The following is a 15,353-nucleotide window of genomic DNA, read 5'->3' on the forward strand; positions in this document are numbered from 1 at the left end:
TCGCAGCGGGACTCGGCCCGAGCCCCTGCGGGGACCAGAGCGGCACTCACCTCTCCCGCAGCTCCCGCTCTTTGACGTGCTGGCCAGCCGGCCCATGCGCAGAGCGGAGCCGATGGACAGGCAGTGACATTTCTGTGTGGGGCTCGCAGAGGTGCATCGGGAGGCCGCCATTATCTTCCCCTCCTAGGCCCTGCCTTCGTAAGTGTACACCGGGCCCCCAGAACTGTACTGGAGGGCCACCAGTCCACTGCGGGGCCCAAAGCCGGAGTTTAGTTGGCCTAGTACATAAAACAAGCCTTGCATCCATACAAACATACGCTGATCCGTACATGACATACATGAGAGGACAATGGGGTGGTTCTCAGTAAGGCCGGCCGCACACGGGCGGGTCGGACCCCGCATGCAGCGGAGTTCGACCAGGTGACCCCAGCATACCTGTCCGGTGTCTTCTGTCAGCGCTGCGCATGTGCTGGACGGCGCTCTGTCACACATGCGCAGTAACCGCCGGCGCTAGACAAAGGTGCGGATCCCGCAATACTTGTGCAGCGCCGACTGCGCAAGTGCCGCAGGACGGACGGTGTCCATTGACTTTAATAGAAGCCGTTGGCGCGCAGCCCGCACCCAATATCGCAGCGTGTTGCGATTTCTTCTCTGCGAGCGGAAATTTGCAATCGATTTCCTCTCATGGAAATTAAATTGCGATTTGCCATAGATGCTACGGGGCAGCATTGGCTGCAGAGTCCGGAGGCGGACACCCGCCGCGGGCTCCGCATGGCAAATCCGCCCCTGTGCAGGCGGCCTAAGGCTGGCTGCACAGGGCAAAGCCAGATTCCGCATGCAGAATCCCGCAGCGGAATCCGGCTCTGCAAGCAGCGGCGCCCGCGCTGATCACTTGCTGCAGACGGTCCGTACGGTGAGCCGTCTGACATGCAGATTTTTTTTTTAAAGTCCTGCTAGGCGATGACGCGGAATCCGCGACCTTTCCGCAAAGTGATTGCGGACGGGCTGCAGATCGGACGGCTTTGATTGACTTCAATGGAAGCCGTCCGTACGGAGTCCGCACAGAAATGGAGCACACTGCGATTTTCCCTCCGCTTGCAGGAAGAATCGATTTGCCGTAGCATGCTATGGGCGCTATTCACTGCGGATCCGCGGTGCGGACGCCCCCTGCGAATATCCGTCCGCGGGCAGAACCCCTTAGAGAAACCAAGTCATCTTGTAGATAGGATACCTTTTAATGGCTAACAAAAATACAAGATGTAATACATGAGGGGAACACATAGACGGCGCCCTCTATCTGCAGTGCACGGTACTGCGAGCTTACGCTGTGAGGTAATGAACAGCGGGACATAACCCGTCCTAAAAGTTCCTCCACACATTACAGGGACTGCTGTAAGTCCCCATGCAGGTCCGCCGCCCCCCTCACACCGGCGCTGAGGTAAATGTGTCGTGAGGTAACAGCCCTTCCCGCCCATTCCACGAGTGCGCCGGCGGCCCCAGCACGCGCTGCCGGTAACCGGAGACAAAGGACGAGGGGGTGAGGGAGCCCACGTCCAGCTGTTGTGAGCAGCTGCCGGCCGGGAGCCCAGCAGGTGCAGGGGGGACCAATGGACGGCGGCGGGGCAGCCTCTTCCCGCCCATTCCCGGGGAGGAGTCCCCAGCCCGGTCGGTCGCTCTTAATACCAGGCAAACAGGGAGCGGGCTAGTCAGTGCAGCAGAGCGGGGCCGGCAGATAGCCCGAGTCACAGAAGAGGAGTGCGGGCACCCTGCGGACTCGGCTACCTACCTCACCGCAGCCGGCACTGGAGGACAGGGCGGCGGGGATCTGGCGTTACCCTCCTGCTCCTGAGGGCACGGCGGGCGGCATCCCACAAGATGCACACTACCCAGAAAGATACCACCTACACCAAGATCTTCGTCGGGGGGCTGCCCTACCACACCACGGACTCCAGCCTCAGGAAGTACTTCGAGGTGTTCGGGGACATCGAGGAGGCGGTGGTCATCACGGACCGGCAGACCGGCAAGTCCAGAGGCTATGGCTTTGTAAGTATGTCTCCCCCAGCGTGATGCCAGGCCCGAGGGCACCTGTGGGCATGTGACTGGTGCACAGACAGGTAACCTTTGGGTAGAGCTGAGAAGAGCCCCGGGTCAAACAGAAACTAATGTTTATATGGAAAGTAGCCCAGCCACACAGCTCCACACCCTGCTCACCTGTAAGCCTGCCCACCCCTGCCAGGCTTGCCACTCAGGAGCCGCTGCTTTGCTTAGACACACACAGGTGCACATTGATCGAAGAAGTTACACCATGATATTCGGGGTCACGCATTTAGGGTGACCAAACATACAGAAATTCCTGGATAGTCTGTTTGAAAAAAAACAAAACAAAAAAACTTTTTTTCCCCTTTTATATTTGTTTTTGAGGCAGTTTGCTGTAACTGTGATTATTGTTACTGCCGGAACATCTGCGGTCGGAGTTCTGCTTACCTGCTCTGTTATGGGAGCAGGAAAGGGGAATCCCTGTGGCTGTAGGACCCCATTAACTACCCTGTTTCCCTCAAAATAAGACATCCCCCTGAAAATAAGACATAGCATGATTTTCCCAAAAAATTTTGAGGATGCAAAATGATTTTTCAGGCTTTTTGAGGATGCTTAAAATATAAGCCCTACTCCAAAATTAAGCCCTGCTAACAGTTAACTAAAAAAATCAATTTAAATAGTGTCCAGGCAGCTATACAGGTAAAAAAGTTAAACCTTTTTAAACAAAAATTAATATAAGACACTGTCTTATTTTCGGGGAAACACGGCATAATGGGAATCCCCGTGGCTGAACGGACCCCATTAACTATAATGGGGGTCCGTTCGGTCTCAGCTGAGCTGCCCAGCACTTTACCGGAAGAAAACGTGTTTTTGGGTTTTTTTTGTTTTGTTTGTTTAGTTTTTTTTTTCTTTTCTGCTTCCTAATTTTGTGCCAGATCTGCGACGAGGCGGGAGATTCCAACGCAGATATGTATTCATTGCCGGCATTTAGGCTGGGATCACCTCTGTATCGGACCTAAAAATATCTCTCACGTATTTGTTTTATCAGTTATGATGACTTTCCAATGTGTCCATTAAAAAAAAAAAATGTACCAATGTTTTCGTTCCTGCTTATCCATATTGTTGAAAATGTAACAAAAATTTAACGTTTACCAAAAAAAAAAATATATATATATATATATATATATATATATATATATATATATATATATATATATATATATATATATATATATATATATATATATATATATATATATATATATATATATATATATATATATATATATTTGGAGATTTTTGGATAAGTTGTAAAGAGAAAAAACTGTGATCTGGCATCCCTGCATGTTAAAGCTGTACTATTCCCAACATTGGGGTCGCCTCCATTGATCGCTGTCATAATATTGGCTGGCTGTCCCTGATCATTGCTAGATCCTTTTTTTAAAGTTGGTTTGTAGCAGATGGCGCTCTATGTAAATCCGGCCGCGCTCTTGGTATTGGAGGTGGTCCTTGTGTAGCGTTGCTAGCCTTTATAAAGTGATATCCATTAAAGCTAGACTTTTTTTTGCAGTAGATCTTAATGGGGATCTGCTGAGAATTGTCCGAGGGCCAACATGTGCTTGGGGAGAAAAACAAAAGATCTGACAAGTTGCAGTTGCATGTCTGGTTCTTTGTACTTAAAGGGCACCGACTGCAAGTGGCAGCTACTTTGTTACTGGTACAAATTCATCCATGTGATTGGGTGGGTTCCTGCGATCGGTCGCCCGTGGACCGTAATGGGGCTGTTCTGAAAACTCCTTTTCCCATAACTTCTCTAACTTTTCATCTCCATTGCTTGCATGTGACCTTACGATATAGTCTTCCTTCCATGGCGAGGAAGGTATACTATAATCACACAAGCACTAGCATGCAGTTGGCATCTGTAAAAGTAAAACTGATACAAATACGTTAAGGCTTCCCTATGGTTCGCAGGGTTATCCATGTATGTCAACAATGCAACATTGTGTCAGGAGGGCCATATTGTGTACTTGTGTATCTCTATTAATATAGTTATGTTGTCTTGATGTTCCAGGTTACAATGGCTGATCGAGCTGCTGCCGAAAGAGCCTGCAAAGACCCCAATCCCATCATCGATGGGAGAAAAGCCAATGTGAATCTCGCGTACCTGGGAGCCAAGCCCCGGATAATGCAGCCAGGTTTGATTTAGTCTGCAGTTTTACAGTATATATTCAGTAAGATATCTGCTAGGTTTTCACTGTTTTTCTTTATTTTTTAACTAGGTTTTGCATTTGGGGTCCAGCAGATCCACCCAGCACTTATACAAAGGCCTTTTGGGTAAGTTTTTAGCCTGTATAGTGAATTAAGAACACCATGTATGATCTGTAGCGTTTGTGCCAAGTCACTGGGCATATAGCAAAATATGCAACAGGTCTTCTAGACGCCATAGTTCAATCCGAAGCCCAAATCTTGTCCGTATTTTGCAGCTCTCTGCCCTTGCTCAATAGTGGCAGGTTACACAAAGATGAGAGCTATTCTGTAATTAATGTCGTCAGATGTAACATTTTGCAGTGTTTTTGTAATACAAAACCAAAGCAAACAAAAAATAAAAACTATAGGGGTGTATCATGGAAAACCAAATATCCAATTTCCATGGCCCAAAAAGACATAGCTTATTTTTCACCTTTCCAGTGGAGGGGCAGCTGTTGGACCCTTGTGTGCAGCTATCATTTCCAGTGTTGCTCAATGTTATCTATCTCTTTCTAATCTGACAGGGGTCGTTTACAGTTAAGATAACTGAAGGATTTGGTGATAAGAGATGGAATAGTTCTATTTGGAGTTAATCTGTGTTACCAGTAGACTCAGAAAACAAGCTAAATGGTGATTAAAGATGCATGTATGTTGGTTGGTTGGATTTTACTTTTTTGGTGTATATTATTAGCTCCTAGATTTGTGTGCCTTTTTACATTACAGCGATGAAGTGGTTTTCACAGCTAAACTGTGTGTTCTTTTTACTTTTTTTATTTTACCGTTTTGTTTTTTTAAGTCCTAGCGAACACTGCGTTGTTTGGGGTTGGGAGGGAGCCTTGACTTGTGTTTATTTTGTTGAGGAGTGTTGACTTTGCTATGGGGAGCAAAGGGCCCTTCTTGGCTCTTGTTTCAAAGTTACAGCTTGTTGTTCCTTTTTTTTAACCATATATTGTGGTGATTTGATACATATATATCTTTTTTTTCTTTTTGCTGTGACATTTATTTTCAACTTTTTAGCTTGCATGCTCCAAATGTTTTCTTTTTCATTTGGTTCTCTGATTAACCATGTTCAACTGGGCTTTCTAATGTCATTTCTTTCTATTTCTTCTTTTAAGTTTGCCGCAGCTTTAAGGGATTCTGTCACGTTGGAGCAGCACCATAAACTAAGTTATGCTGTTTTCCTGTAGGTGACGGGGAGTTGGGGGATGTAATCTTTAAACTCTCTTGCTCCCCGGTGTAAGCTTTTAAAGATCACGCTGGGTACGAAGACATGACTCTCTTCTCTGAGACATACGTGTGCTCTCCCATAGACTTGTATGGGAGTGACCGTGCGAATGTCACTTAGAGAAGAGTCATATCTTCATACTCGGCACGATCTTCACCAGCATGGAGTGGGTGGGTTAAAAACTTAAATTCCCAGTCACCTACAGGAACTGCACCATAACGTGGTTTATTGCGCTCTTCTGACGTGACTGGTTCCCTCCTAGGTTCATATCACTTTTTTTTTTTTTTTTTTTATGAAACAATGGCTACAAACTATTCTACAGATCAATATATAGTAGGCATTTTTTTTTATTTATTTTTTTTACATTTGAGCAACAAACTGAGGACCCATAGGTGGTATACCATAACCATTTACATGACCCTTAATAGCTTGGACATTTTTACTATTGGCTTGCGTGTTACTCCTTTTTAAAGTTGCAGTCCAAGAATTTTTGTTTTAGAACTTAATGATTGACTATTTGGCCAACAGGATGTTTCCAATAAGCTGAACATTCTGTGCAAAGGTATAAGAAGCAAAATAAAGTGTTGTCCTACTGTAGGACTGCAACTTTAACAACTGCTTGTCATATTGTACAGTGTTACACCTTATTCCTCCTGATTAAATACCCACCGGAGTGCTGAGTAGTTACAAGAAAGTTGTTTTTTTTTTTTTTTAGAGCATTGTGTCAATATCTGAAAACGTAGTATCTGTGTCACAAGATCTCTGTACTCTTTGCTTCACAATAAAGTACGGTACCATTTTTGTTGTAGTTTGGGCTTTGCTGCCAATAGCAGCTACCTGTCAACCTCCATAAGAGAACAACTTGGTTGATACTTTTATGCTGACACATAAGTTTTTATAGATGTTCTGAGTTTTAATATCCTGCTCTTTGCTCTTTTAGTACCGTCAGTCAGTTCAAATCAAACCCTATTCCTCCCCTTCTTATTTTGTATGTAGATTGCACGCTCGACCTTCATCATGGGTCAATGTTCACTTTAGCCATATAAAGACATTTTTCGCTACTGGCCCCTTCTTAAATGTCACGTCAAAAATAGCCCTAATGCAGCCTATCCTGTCAATCACTAAGAGTGGAACAGGAGTTAGGTGAAGTATGCAGGACGTCCCCAAAGTGCATAGTGTAAAGATAATGCTGTAATCAGCCGTTCTTCACAGAGAAGAGTGCTTCTAGGACGTAAGAGTTAAAGCTGGAACAACTCTAAATCTTCGGTACACTACTGCATGGGGCACGGCAACAAGTTTGTTTGTTTGTGACATGCAATGTCTCTGCTGCCGTTCTCACAGAACTATCTCAGTAAGTTAATATTTACAAAAGGGAAATCCCAGTCTGAAACCGGTATTAATACAGATCAACGTAAACAGGGCAGCAGTGTCGGAGGTATTTCGATGACTGGCTTTTGTTTCATAGAATACGTTTTATTACAGTATCTACTAAATCTGTGTAGCAATAAACACATAGAAGACATGTCCTAAAAATCAAATGCTGGTGGCAAATGACAGAGTCGTTTCACCTTCTTGTCTTGATCTCCCTGTCCAATATGACAGTCCACATGTAAACTAACTGCATTATTGCATATTTAGAAGAGAACGTATTGGATCATGAGTCTCCTACATTCTCCTCTCCTCAAACAAGGCTACACACAGGTGAGCGCGGTATCAGGCCGAGAAAACCATCCCAATATCGCACTCATCAACCTGCGTTTTACCCGTGGCTGCAAGGGCACAATCTCCTCCCGTGCCTTCTGTGAAATTCCGATCCTCGCATGCAATAGTGGATTGGAAGCGTTTCCCTTTGATTTCAATGGGAAACCTCACATGCACATGGCATGCGATAGATTTAAGGTCCCACTGAAATCAATGGACGAGGCGTTCTGAGGAATGCGGGGGGAAAAAAAATAGAACATGCACCAATTATTATTTTTTCCCCTTGCCGCATTGCACTGAGGGAAAACCTTGCTCATGTGTACGACTCCATTCAAAAGAATGGGGTTCATATCGTGTGTCTCAACGAACAAAACTCGCCTGAGATAATCGGCCTAACGGAATTGATTACAAGCTGCATGTAGACTGTTAAATGGGCTGTCACACCCTGATCTTTATCTATAACAGTCCTAGCACGACCCGAAGTGTGGGGCATTGGAGGATCCGCATGTACCTCCACTCCATTTATTTAGATGGAGCACTGGAGAAAGAAGACTTCCAGCGCTTAGCCACTTCCAGTGGTCCCAGGGACGTCAACAGAGTTGAGGTGCACATGTGCGTTCCCCGCTGCCCTATACTATGGGGTATACTGGGAATGCATTGCGGATAAAGGTCAGGGTGAGACAACCCTTTAAAGATCCATACAACTTGATATGTACATATTGTTTATCTGGTGCTCCGTTGTAATTACAGCTCCCAGGTCTATTTTATTTTATCAGATTGAGTTGACAACAAGTTCTGCTGTACGTTCACAAAAGGATTGGTTTCCTTTACTGTAACCGTCATATCTCTTCTGGTTGTAGATTCATTAGTTGGCTGAGACTTCAACATCTACTATGGTCTATTTGTATAAGTCAAGATGTTCTCTTTGCATTATAGACAGGCTTTTTTTTTTAACCTTCTCTGTACACTTATATTCCTTGACTAAACATCTTTAGCTTTTAATAGTACTGCATATATTAGGTCTAGTTCACACTAGCCCGAATGTGTTGCCCATTACATTTTTTTTTTTCTTTCCCCCAGCATGTTGGACATAATGCAGTAAATGTCGTCTTAAGGGCTTATTCACACGGGCTAATATAGGCTGGGTTTTTACAGCCCGGCCAATATATGCTGCCCGTCTGATGCACTGGTTTACAATGCATCAATGCACAGGGGCATATCTCCGCTGCGTAAAAGTGCCCAGTTGGGCGCTTGTACGTCAGCGGCAGCTGCATTGACTGCTATGGGAGCCAATGACAGCTGCAAGAGAAGGGAGGTGGGAGTGAGTTTAGCAGTGTGACTTCCAAACTCTGTCCCCCTTCTCCTCTCCGCCCCTTGCCACTGTTTGCAATGGAAGGGGCGGGACAGGGTGGAGTTAAGCCCTGCCCCGTCCCGCCCCTCCCATTGCAAACAGCGGGAGCTCAGCACGTTGGCTCCCGCCTCCTCCCCTTGCAGAGAGTCAGCGAAGGGAAGGGCTGTCTCCCCTTTCCCCCCTCCCTTCCTGCTCGCCGGTGTATACGCTGCCCCATGCATCACATGGTAGCATATATCTGCTGGCCATTTTCATGGCCGGTCAATATACGTGTGAATAAGCCCTAAAGGGTTGTATTCTATGTAGTGTTATGTAGAGGGGGAGGATCAATCTATAATTTTAAGGGGTTTCTCTAGTTTGGACATGGAAAAAAATTGATTTCTATCCGTGTTATACGCTGTTTTGCTCATTTTATTTTATTACTTCCCTAAGCTAATGGTTTAGCAAATACTTAAGGCACCCGCTTGGGGTACAAAACCACACTGTACTTGGCATAGAATGGGATGAATCTAGATCTCCATGTATGTTGCTTGAATTAATGATCCAGGAGAGATGTCCACTTTTCAATGCACTGAACTACATAGGTGTTTTTGTCTAACCCTAGGTTTCTTTAGATCTCCCCCCCACAAATACTTTTTCTAACTTGTCTGACTAAGAAGTAAACCAGCTGACTCCAAAGTGGATGTTTAGTAGACGGGTATTTAAACCGATTTTTTTTATTTTTTTTACTTTCCATCCTTGTTACAGTGTGATGCACACATTTTGAGATCTCATGCTATGGAGTGTGGCATAGCATCTGAAAAGCTTCAACACTACAGCATTGGACAAGTTTTCTGCACTGTTTTGAATGTGTGACTCTGCTGTGTATTCCACCACTTAAGTTCTTTTTGTCGCCTGCATATGTCTTTAAGATATATATATTTTTTAAAGGGTGACTAAGGTTGCGGAGATTAATGTGTGCTGAGTCTGCAGAGTAATTGTAGGGTTGCCACGATAATATATTCATCATAAGATTGACATTTTTAAATGAATTTTATTTCTTAATGATATATGAAAACATGATGGAAAAAAAAAAGATTATGATGGGAAAATAAACTTTGGCCTTGGACTTTCTCAAGCATTTAAATGCGATTTTGTTCTATAAGGTTTAAGTAGCAGAACCTTTATGGGATTTTAAAAAAATAATTAAAACTACGTTCCCAACTCTCATCTATTTTTTGCTTGTCTCTTATCAAGTTATTTATATTGTGGCAACCCTATGCACATAATAACCACTAAATTTTGACTTTGGGATAATTTGATGAAAACTTGGGTAAGATTACAGGTTTACTGTCTTGATTTGCTTTTCCTTTTTATTAAATGTAACTTTTTTTCTTTCTTTTCACTCCGATAGGATTCCTGCACATTATGTATACCCTCATGCTTTTGTGCAACCAGGAGTCGTAATCCCACATGTCCAGCCCACAGCTGCTGCTGCATCTACAAGTCCATATATCGACTACACTGGAGCCGCCTATGCCCAGTACTCTGCTGCTGCCGCCGCCTATGATCAATACCCGTATGCAGCTTCACCGGCTGCAACTGGATACGTCACCACTGCTGGTTATGGTTACGCAGTTCAGCAGCCGCTCACTGCTGCAGCCCCGGGAACTGCTGCAGCAGCTGCTGCTGCTTTTGGTCAGTACCAACCACAACAGCTGCAGGCTGACCGCATGCAGTAGCACTTAGACTTTTGAAGTTGTCCATCATATCATTTTTTTTTTTCTTATTTTCTGCCTCCCAGTTTCTATAGATGAGACCATATCAAATTTAGGCTAAATGGCTTCAAGGAGAAACTAATTTTTGGACAGGAAAAAAAAATTGAACTCCTTTCTAGTAAGCGTCTAAGTTGCATTAGGAGAAGGAAGGCGTGTTAGTCATATTCAGAATCTCCTTTTTTGATTTAGCTTTTTTTTTTTTTTTTAAATATTGAGAGAAGTCACAATCCATAAATGTTACAATTTTTATTTTTTACATCAGGGAAAGAATCTGCCTTTTACTAATCTGAAAGAAAACCCTTTTTTTTTCCCTCTTTTTACAATGCGTTTAAACCAGGGAACTATCAAACAGCAATATGTAGCCTGTAACAAAGTACACCGTTCAAAGCACAAGCTAACCTATTGCTTTGCGCATTGGTGAAAGACATACGGTTAGCATCAACATGTTGGAGACACATGGCCTACTGGTCACATGATGGATAGGCACCAAAGCTATTTTCTCAACTGTCCTCTATATAAGTGGAACTATGGAGCAAGTGATGTGGAATTAACGGGTGCAACAGCTGTACAGACAATCAATAACACAGACCGTTCTGGAGAGAACACATCACTTGTGCTTATTTGATGAGCTTGTCACATTCTAATCCCTCTCTCCATCCTGTTTCGCTTTTGGGAAACTCTAACTGCTGGTGTCAGCTATTCTGATTCTGAAATAGGATCAGCCCCCCTACTACCACAGTCTTCTATTTTATTACACCTATTCATAGCTTGTGAATGACAAGAGAAAGATACTTGCAAAGGTTAACCCTTTTTAAGAACTTTTTTTTTTTTTTTTTACTTTTCTTTTAGTTTTTGTTTATGCAAAGTTAACACAGGGCCCCCTTATAGATCGTAAGGGACCACTGAAAGTATTTAAGTGAAAAAAAAATAAGTATTTATCAGTAAGTTTGTACAACTTTTTTTTTTTCTTTGCGGTTCTTTAAGGGTTAATGACAAAGATTTGTACTGTGCCTTAACTGTAATCTTTATTGAGAGAAACTTATTTATTTATTTTGAAAGTTTTACTATGACGCGCACTAAAGAAGGGAACTTTAGATGCGTCAAAGAAATTATGTATTCATCTCATGGTATAAATTATTTAAGTAAGTTTAGATGTAGTAAATATTAATCTATTCAACTGAGATGTTGACTTGGATTTATTTAATTCTGAATGTGCACTGTAATTCTATCCCTACTTTAACACTTTAGATTTTACATGACGGTAGTAGACTTTTTTTGCCCCCCCCTTTTTTTTTTTCTTTTCCTCCCCATTCTTTAAACGAAGACCTCTTTAAGCAGTATATTATACATTTCATTTGTATGTAGGATATTGTCTTTTTTTCTTTTTTTTTTCTCTTTACTAGAAGAAAAGTGCTGCTTTATACGAAGACTTGTAAAACTGCAATACTTGGCAATTTTTATTCTCAACTTAAACATGAATATTTTACACTGTAATGGATTTTTATACTTGAACAATTTCATACAAGGGAAGAAAAGACAGCATCATTTTTATGGACATTTGTCTAAATGTCACTGGATTTCTTTTTAAGTATTCATAATACTAGCCAGTGTTACGTAATTGTAGACAAGAATCTTCAAGCATATTATTTATTCATTGTTACTTTATAACAGTTAAGACCTATTAATTTCACTTGTATTAAATACAATAAAAATATCTTATTGCATTTGTAATTTTATTTCTCTTGATGCACATTTTGGTATGTCGATTTCGTCTGTGTAAACTTTGGAGCTAGTATACATAAGCAGTTGTGGTCTATGAGCTGGCAGTATACAGACTTTGTGCAACAGCTACACTACTTGCTTGGCACAATATAGCCCTATGGACTGACTGCTGAAGTATATGTAGCACCAGCCATGAACTTCATGCACAAAGCAGGATGTGAACTCTAATTCTAAGCTGCCAAATGTATTTCACATGTATGTCTACAGGTCCATTTAGACTAAGTGGTATCAATGCATTTTCTATATGGTTACATCAGCCACAAACTAACAGAATACTCAACCCCTTTAAACTAGGTTTACAATCCAGCGCTAGATTATAGGTAGTAGCATGAGGGGGGCTTTGTGGTTTCCTATCTTGTCTTACCCCTGATGTCCCCAAGATTAGAGCCTTATTGGTTAAACTCCCTACACTTTGATGGTAGATAATGGGCCCTTTTTTTTTTTTATAAAGTTTTCATCTCTAAATCCACTTGCTTTAGCCAAAACTGGAATATTTTTGACTTTTGATATCCACCAAAGTTTTGGCAAAAGAAAAGGCAGTTTGAATGAAGCCAATTCCAAAGTAAATAGGCTGCACGTTCAATAGGCCCCTTTTTTTACACTGACCGATTACCGTTGGAAAAATTGTTAGATTTTTCAAATTCACACAATCATTCACTGCTAAGGATTGAGCGACTTCCATACACAATTCAGCACAATTTATCTGCCTGTGTAAACGGGCTGCACAAGCGATATTTCGCTCCATGTAAAAGGAGCCTTAACTTTGTAAATGATAAAATAAAGGTGCAAACTCATCATAGCAACCGAACATCTGATAACAAAGCAATATGCGTGTGTTTTGTATAAATTTAGAGAAACGGGTTTCCAGTAACAACATACAACCTTTTTCATCGTGTGGTGCATTTAATATGAAATACATTTTAGATTTTATAGAGTATCCTTGTGGTTTTGTATGTGGAAACCCATAGAATTGTATCTTGCGGGAACTTGTAGACCACAATAGGAGCCAATAAGCAGGTTTATTTCTTTTTAATGTCCTAGGAGCTCCCAACAAGTGAGTTACCAACAGCAAAATTCTAGGTGTAGTGCATGGGCTACCCAGATTATGGCATATACAGTATTTATCCTAGGGCTCATTTGCATGGGCCTATCTTGTGCATGCAAAATTTACTTGTACAATCCAGAGATTAGAACCCATTGATTTCAATAGTTTTGTAGACACTCTTTGCTTTTGTGCCAGATACACTCAAAATGCAGAACAGGCCGTACTTTTCACGTGCATTTGCACAAGTGTCCCCATAGAAGTCTAATGGAGGTTGCGCAAATGGGAAAACTCAAACTAAATGGCCATGTAAATTAGGCGTGGTTGCTGCACGCAAATGAACATGCCCTGCGGGCGCTAAAAGGGCACTACAATATACGCCTGGGGGGGGGGATTAGTTCATAGATCAAGTTATGTCCTGCCGACACATGCGTCTGTGTGAAGGAGCCTTTACTTGTACTGCATCACTCCTTTTCTATGGCTTCTGGCTACAAATGAAGGTGTGGTAGTGTACTGGGGTAAATATGGTGCCACCTCCTAAAGGAGTTCCTATTTGTGTAGAATGGAAGTAAACAAAGTCTTGGATACAAGATACTTTAAGTGGCATTTATCGTGGTCACTGGGCTGCTCCTGTAATGTGCTAATGTTTCATTATCACCGAGGTTACAAGATACAATTACATTTTGGCGTGTCTCCACATACTCTGAGAACATTCTATTCCTACTTTGTCAGCCAGCGATGACACTACCCCGGCTCTGTGGGCTCTGAATTTCGGCTGTGTTTTGTTTGAACTATATTTGTACTTGCCAGGAATAAGAAAAAAAAACGGCTTGTCAGATAAGAAAAAAAAATTTCTGCATTGGAGTATCTGACAGCCTTTTGAGGGCGAGATGAATTGTAGCTTCCGTGCATCTTTGGGTTCTTGTATTCGTCATAACACCATGTTCCAATGTCAGGGCAGCTCCTTAATGGCTGATATTTAATGAATGAACTGTGGAGCAGCCAGCATTGTTGATGGAGAACACAATATCTTTGCTTCAGGGTAGTTTTTTTTTTTCTCTTTTTAAAAGCTTTTCTTTGTTTTGGACACTGCAGCTTCACAAAATCTCATCGGAGATATGTGTACATGACTTCCACCGCCACTCTCCTATGCTTGATGTCAACATTGGATATGTATTCTTGTGCAAAGCAAAGCTTTAGGCCTCCTGCAAAGGAGAATGTGTATTACGATTGATGTTATAGATTGGTACTAATATACCTAATGAATATCTGCCCCCTTCCTGATTAAAGGGGCCTGTGCATGCACAGGAGAATCACACTGACACACTGTTCAGCAAAAATGAATCTTCTATGTTCTAATTAAGCTACATAGGGTTTTATAGAAAGTGTGCATAGTTAATATGTAGAGATGAGCGAGTATGCTCGTTTAGAGCAATTACTCAAATAAGCATTGCTTTTTTTTTCAAGTAACTGCCTACTTGGGCAAAAAGATTCGAAGGGGTGGGGTGTAACAGGAGGGAGATTTCTCTCACCCCCGCCGCCCCTTGAACCTTTTCGCCCGAGTAGGCAGTTACTCGAAAAAAGCAATGCTCATTCGAGTAATTGCTTAAAACGAGCATGCGCTCTCATCTCTATTAATATGTCATGAAGTACGAATCTGTAGCTGATTAGTTATTGCTTTAAAGAGGTTTCTCCCGCCAGGAGCTAACGGCATCTGTGGCATCCTGGTTGCATACTTGGATGGAGGTGCTATCTTGAGTAAATTGTCAGGAACACGGTGGGAAGCGAGAGTGAGTAGTTAGCATTTAAAGAGGCAGCGTGTGTTAGTAGAAAAAGCATATATTTGCAATAGGCATTTTACTTAGAATAGTCCTTTTAAGGGGGGATTGTAATAAACAATCTGACCCTAATTCCGAAGATCTATCCACCTCCCTTGATATGCCTTTCTCGAATACTTCTGCAGCCCTTTTGACAACCCATGGCTTATCCATGGGCTCCCAGAGACACCGACCTGGCATATCAGATGACAGCTGCTTTTCCTAAGGCTTAAAGGTATTCTAATTGCTTAGGAGGAAAGTTTTTTTTTTTTTTTTAAAAGGGGGTGTAGGATTTCTCACAGTCTTCTGGACTCTCCATGTTCAGCAGTGTCCGTGAAGCATTTTCAACGGCCTTCTTACAGAGTTTCTTCAGGCAGGGTTGTACACAGCAGAC

At 42.5% G+C, this 15,353-nt stretch overlaps 1 protein-coding gene across 2 annotated transcripts; it reads left to right on the plus strand.

Annotated features, from left to right (window-relative positions):
• The first annotated feature begins 1,674 nt into the window (after nucleotides 1-1,674).
• RBM24 (RNA binding motif protein 24) lies at nucleotides 1,675-12,049 on the plus strand. 2 transcript variants are annotated; one of them, XR_010786704.1, is made up of 5 exons: nucleotides 1,677-2,043; nucleotides 4,109-4,232; nucleotides 4,317-4,371; nucleotides 4,809-4,914; nucleotides 9,955-10,089. XR_010786704.1 is itself a non-coding variant. In XM_066579395.1 (4 exons), the coding sequence occupies exons 1-4, from the start codon at nucleotides 1,876-1,878 to the stop codon at nucleotides 10,280-10,282; spliced, it is 675 nt and encodes a 224-aa protein (XP_066435492.1). In that variant the 5' UTR covers nucleotides 1,675-1,875; the 3' UTR covers nucleotides 10,283-12,049. The 2 variants fall into 2 exon arrangements, 1 of the variants encoding a protein (XP_066435492.1); XM_066579395.1 differs by lacking the exon at nucleotides 4,809-4,914 and having other exon boundaries at nucleotides 1,675-2,043; nucleotides 9,955-12,049.
• The last annotated feature ends 3,304 nt before the right edge of the window (nucleotides 12,050-15,353 follow it).

The sequence above is a fragment of the Eleutherodactylus coqui genome, chromosome 9 (assembly GCF_035609145.1).
Source record: "Eleutherodactylus coqui strain aEleCoq1 chromosome 9, aEleCoq1.hap1, whole genome shotgun sequence".
Taxonomy (NCBI): Eukaryota; Metazoa; Chordata; class Amphibia; order Anura; family Eleutherodactylidae; genus Eleutherodactylus; species Eleutherodactylus coqui.